This window comes from Anser brachyrhynchus, assembly GCF_964034855.1.
Source record: "Anser brachyrhynchus genome assembly, chromosome: 5".
In the NCBI taxonomy this organism is placed as follows: Eukaryota; Metazoa; Chordata; class Aves; order Anseriformes; family Anatidae; genus Anser; species Anser brachyrhynchus.
The window spans coordinates 63772236-63777373 of NC_137699.1; the positions used below are offsets into that span (position 1 = coordinate 63772236).

Below are 5138 nucleotides of genomic sequence, written 5' to 3' on the forward strand. Positions count from 1 at the left end.
GCAACCCCGAGACAGCGTCAGCACCCCGACGCTCCGGAAGCCCACCACACGCGCCCCGGCCCGCTGCCCCGGCCCCCCCCACGCCATCCCCGCTGCACCCGCCCCAGGCCTTGGGTGGCTCGCTCACCATGTTTTTTGCTCCGCATGCACCCCTTTCCACTCGCCCTCCCCGTCTGTCCATTGCTGCGTTTCCTACGCTGCCCTAAAACCCTCCAAGTGGTTTTGATTCCACGCGACGCGGCGCTGCGCTCCTGCCCTCCGGCAGCACCAAGCTCCATCGCCCCAGAACAAGCTTGACACCGAAGTTTGCCGGAAAGATCGCTGGCTTCAGGTGGGAGTACTAAAGAAGTATCATCCTCGCCATTTACAAAAATAGTCGCTAACCTGAGCCCCAGAGGATTCGCAGGCAGGCCGCGAAGCGCAGAACAGAGGCCTCTTTATGTCGGCACAAGGCACTGCTCCGGTACCATATTGCCCCTTTCTGTTTCTCTCAAAATTCAACGTAAGTAAGATACCAGGAGAGCTCCGCTGTATAATTGCTTTATTTTCTGCTTATTAGTTCTTTACCAACACTACAGCCATATTGAGAACACAAAATTCCTGTTTACTTGTCAGGGAGATCACAGTCTACAAACTCATTCACTTATCAGACACGATTAACGCCATTCAAAACTTACTCCATAAATTCACATGAACACAGATTGATGCACTTGCACTTCAGATCAGTTTGTAAATCATCGGGTTTCGCGCAGATTTGCCCCTTTATCCCACAGGCTGCGTTCACTGCCTGCTCGCCACTCGTTCACGGTGAGGTTCAGCTCTAAGCTATAAAGGAGATTTTGAAAGTGAAACCGCTGCGTTTTGTTCGGTAGCAATGGCCATTTATTTTTGAAGTCTCCGCCACGCTTCAGTAACTTTTTCTCCCCCCCCCCCCCAAAAAAAAAGACATTTAAAAAAAACTATCAGAAGCATAATCAGTTTCCTTTTCACCTACAAAAAACAGAATATCTAAAGTAACAAAGTTGCTAAGGAAATACAAAATCATGACTGCAACTCAATGGAAGTCTAGCGAAGAAGTCTGCCCCGGCACTGGAAGAGAACACACAGTAAATCAACTCAGACGGAAAGCGAAGTCATTGAAATTTTCATTTTGACTGAGAAGAGGTTTAAGAAAGTTCAAGAACCATTAATAGAGCTTCAAGTTTTCCAGTTTAGGCATTTACTTTGTGCTTGGCTATTTTATTTATGCTCCAGAAGAAAACAGTAACCACATTCGTGTATTTTTAGGCTTTATACCACCACACCGTTAAGTTACATCAACAGAAGAAAAAACAAAAACCAAAACCTTGCGCTTGTAAAAAGCTAGAAAATAGAGCAATGACATCCCAACGGCAAGAAGACTCGAGCGGAAAGTCTCACCTCCTCTGCTTCAGAGCTGAGAGCTAGGAGTTATTTTACGCCCCGCTCGCTTGGGCAGCCCGTGACCCATCAGTGCTCTATCTTCCAGCACCAAGAACCCATCCCGTCCCATTTGCAACCCCAAAAAGATCCGGCGCTCGGAACCACCTTCCCAAGTAACTTTTAAGCGGTCCCAAGCGTTCCAATTTCAGGGGTGAATTCAGTAATTTTATCTTCCCGTTCATCTTTGGTAAGAGCTCCATATACAATATACTTCGCACGCAGAGTCAACACTGCGGAAATGTAGTGTAATGCCCCCGGTCTCATGTAAAACTCAGGTCCTCGGAAAGAGAAAAAAACAACAACAAAAAAAAGCCATTTTCTTCTGGTTTTGTAGCATACATTCCTAGAATTCCCCAATCGAGTTTAACTCCTTGAGGAAAACCGAAGATAATCCTTAAGGCTGAATGAGAACCAGCTGCTTTGACATTTTTTTTGCACCCAGCGTTAATACTTGATTGAGATTTTAGGCTAACACTGGTTCTGGGTGGGGTTTTTTTTTCGCCAGCCACACCTGCACACTGTGACAGGGCAAGCGAGCCGCTCGCCCTTTAAGAACTAATTGTGGAAGTTTACATTCATAGTCGTATTCTCCCTCTCTCCTCCCCGCTCTCGTTAGCAGTCACTCAATGGGCTCCAGCCACCCAACGGAGTTCCCTTCCTGCAGGACTTCGGCAACAACTCGCTGCCGGGACAGATGGCGAAGGCTGCCCCTGCCTGCACGAGCTCAGCCTGGGCTGGGGGAGCGGCACCAGTAAAGCCATTTCCTCAAAACGGCAATTACGAGGGCAGAACTTCTGAGCTCAGGGGAAGCTCAGCGCCGCGCCTGCCCCTTCGGGAGCCTGAAAGTGGGAAAAATGAGGTGCTCCTTCCCCCGCGACATGCGCCTCGCAAACGGGAAACCCTGTTGAGACTTAGGTGCCTTCGGCCGCCTTAAAACAAAACTCGTCTTTTCCCCAAGGCAGGCAAGTCGGCGCTAGATTTTTGCCTGAACGCCTGCGATTTTAAAGTCAAACTCGTTGCAATGCCTGCGCGTTACTGCTGCATTTTTCTGGAAGGAACCTATCTCGCATTGAACCGGAGGCCGACACGAGCGGTGGAAACTGCAGCTAAACATCACCGAGTTCGCAATGCAAGAGGGGAACTGAACGGTGGAGACCCTGGAACTATTACATCATTCACGTCTTATTCGCTATACGGTTGCTATGTGGCACGGGGAACTTATTTGCATCCCTTCTCATGCATGATGTATGGTTCAGAACTTCACAGCTGACATTTCAAAGCAGCTCCTACATTACCTAGTTAACATTACGCCCGATGTGCACTTTGAACATGTTACAATGGTATTCTCGCTATCTGCCACTGCAGGCAAGAATTCGTTTCGTTATTAGTCTGAGATATGAAGACAGACCAAGAGTCACTATTCGGTTACAGATTAACAGAACTTTCAAAAAAAAAAAAGTCCTTAATATAAAAAGACAGACTGCGGTTTGATTTTAAGCAATAATTTTCAGTTTACTAGATGAAGTAGACCTAGCAACATATTCCGCATGAATGCAAAAAAGTAGCAATCTACAGCAAGTGATAGAAGAGAGAAAAAAATATATATATATAATCAAAAAAGTAGAACCAGAAAGCATACGCTGAAAATGGTACCCCTCCCCCAACCGTCCCCCAAAATAATCAAACCATCTTAAGGGCTATCAAGAGGAGAAAAAAAAAAAAAGTTACTTAGCAAGTCTACAATGTGTCTTTCGCCTGTTTGCTGGAAGTCTGCCATAGCATCTAGTGCTCGCGTTCGTGTCACATTCGGAGATTAGAGCATCCTAACGCCAAGCGAGAAGAGTTAAAACAGGAATCCAGTCAAGTGTGGAGAAGGAAGGAAAGGGTGGTAACTGGAGAAAGGTGATCATAATCCTATGGATGCTTTTGTTTTACTTTTCAGTAGAGAATCATTCTTCCGGAAAGCCACGTGGGTTATTTTTTTTTTTCTTTAATTCTTTGTAGACTAAATAGTTACTCTCTCATTAGGATTTATAATTGGACGTTAACCATGTCAGCCCTTCGTAGAGTCCGTCCCCTGTAGTAGCACACGAGGGCTGCACGTACCAATTCCTATCCCTGATCCGGGTCAGGCCCAGTTTCTCCTGGATTTCGTGGGGTTTCATGGCATCGGGCAGGTCCTGCTTGTTGGCGAAGATGAGGATGATGGCGTCCCGCATCTCCCTGTCGTTGATGATGCGGTGCAGCTCCTGGCGGGCCTCGTCGATGCGGTCGCGATCGGCGCAGTCCACCACGAAGATCAGCCCCTGCGTGCCCGTGTAGTAGTGCCTCCAGAGCGGCCGGATCTTATCCTGGCCGCCGACGTCCCACACGTTGAACTTGACGTTTTTGTACGTGACCGTCTCCACGTTGAAGCCCACGGTGGGGATGGTGGTGACCGACTGGCCCAGCTTCAGTTTGTACAGGATGGTGGTCTTGCCGGCCGCGTCCAGCCCCAGCATCAGGATCCGCATCTCCTTGTTGCCGAAGATCTTGGACAGCACCTTGCCCATCCCGACGGCATCCAAGGGCCCGGCGCCTGCGGGGCGGCGGCGGAACGGAGCGGAGGGAGAGCAGCGGGGCCGGGCGGGGCTCAGCGCCGGCAGAGCATGGGGGGGGGGGGGGGGGGGGAAGCGGCGGCGGGAGGGGAGAGCGAGCCGGGGCCGGGGCTGCGGGCAGGGCCCCGCCGGGCCTCACCGGGCCTGGCCTCGCCTCACGGGGCCGGGCCTCGCCTCACGGGGCCCCGCCGGGCGCCTCAGCTCATGGACCCCGGCGGGGCTCGGAGCGGCAGCGGCGGCACGTCCCGCCCGCGGGGCCGCCTCCGGTTACCTGCGCCCGGCTCCGCACCGCCTCGGCTCCGGCTCCTGCTCCTGCTCCCGCCCCGGGCCGCTCCCTCCCGCCCGCCGCCGCCGCCGCCACAGGACCGGGCGCCTCGCGCCGCCTCGCTGCCCCCCGCCGCCGCCACCGCGCATGCGCGCCGCGCCCCGGCCCGCCCCCGCCTCTGCGCATGCGCCGGCGCCGCCGCCGCCGGGGCGGGGCCTCGCCCGCTTCCCGCGCGGTGGGGAAGGGGAGGAGGGAGGCGCGCCCCCCCCCTTCCCCCCCGTCGGCCCCGCCCACGCCTGGCGGGACGCGCGCTGATTGGGCGAACGGGTGTGGGGGGGCCGCGCCCTCTTCCCCGCGGGGAGGGAGGGGGCGCCGCTTCCTGCCGGGCGGGGAGGAGGGGCGGGGCCCGGCTCTCCCGGCGGCGGCAGTGCGCATGCGGGAGCGGAGGGGGCGGGGTTTGGGTGGGGAGAGGCGCCACGCGATCACACGTCAGCGGGGGGCGGTGGGGGGCGCGCGGGGCGCGTCTTAAAGGGGCAGGGGCCGGGGGGGGGGAGCCTTAAAGGGGCGTGCGCGGGGCGGGTCGGGTCGGTGGGGCCACACCGGGGACGGGGCGGGGGTCCAAAAAGTGCCGGGCTCGGTCGGCGGGGGGGGGGGGGGTGGGGGGGGTGGGGCAGAGCAGAGCTGCCCCCTGCAGCCCCCCAGCAGGAGGGAGGCTCGGTCACATCCCGATACACACCCTCACTGCAGTGAAAGGCATTGCTCATTAATTGTTAGTGGGCATTGCTCATTAATTGTTATTGGACATTGCTCATTAA

The 5138-nt window shown here is 54.9% G+C and overlaps 1 protein-coding gene across 1 annotated transcript; it reads right to left on the reverse strand.

Moving 5' to 3' along the window:
• Positions 1 to 524: 524 nt before the first annotated feature.
• ARF6 (ARF GTPase 6) lies at positions 525 to 4477 on the reverse strand. The gene is made up of 2 exons (XM_080592724.1): positions 4330 to 4477; positions 525 to 4039 (listed from the first exon to the last, which is right to left on the reverse strand). Exon 2 carries the CDS (start codon positions 4011 to 4013, stop codon positions 3486 to 3488), a length of 528 nt encoding a protein of 175 aa, XP_080448850.1. The 5' UTR covers positions 4014 to 4039; positions 4330 to 4477; the 3' UTR covers positions 525 to 3485.
• Between the last annotated feature and the right edge of the window lie 661 nt (positions 4478 to 5138).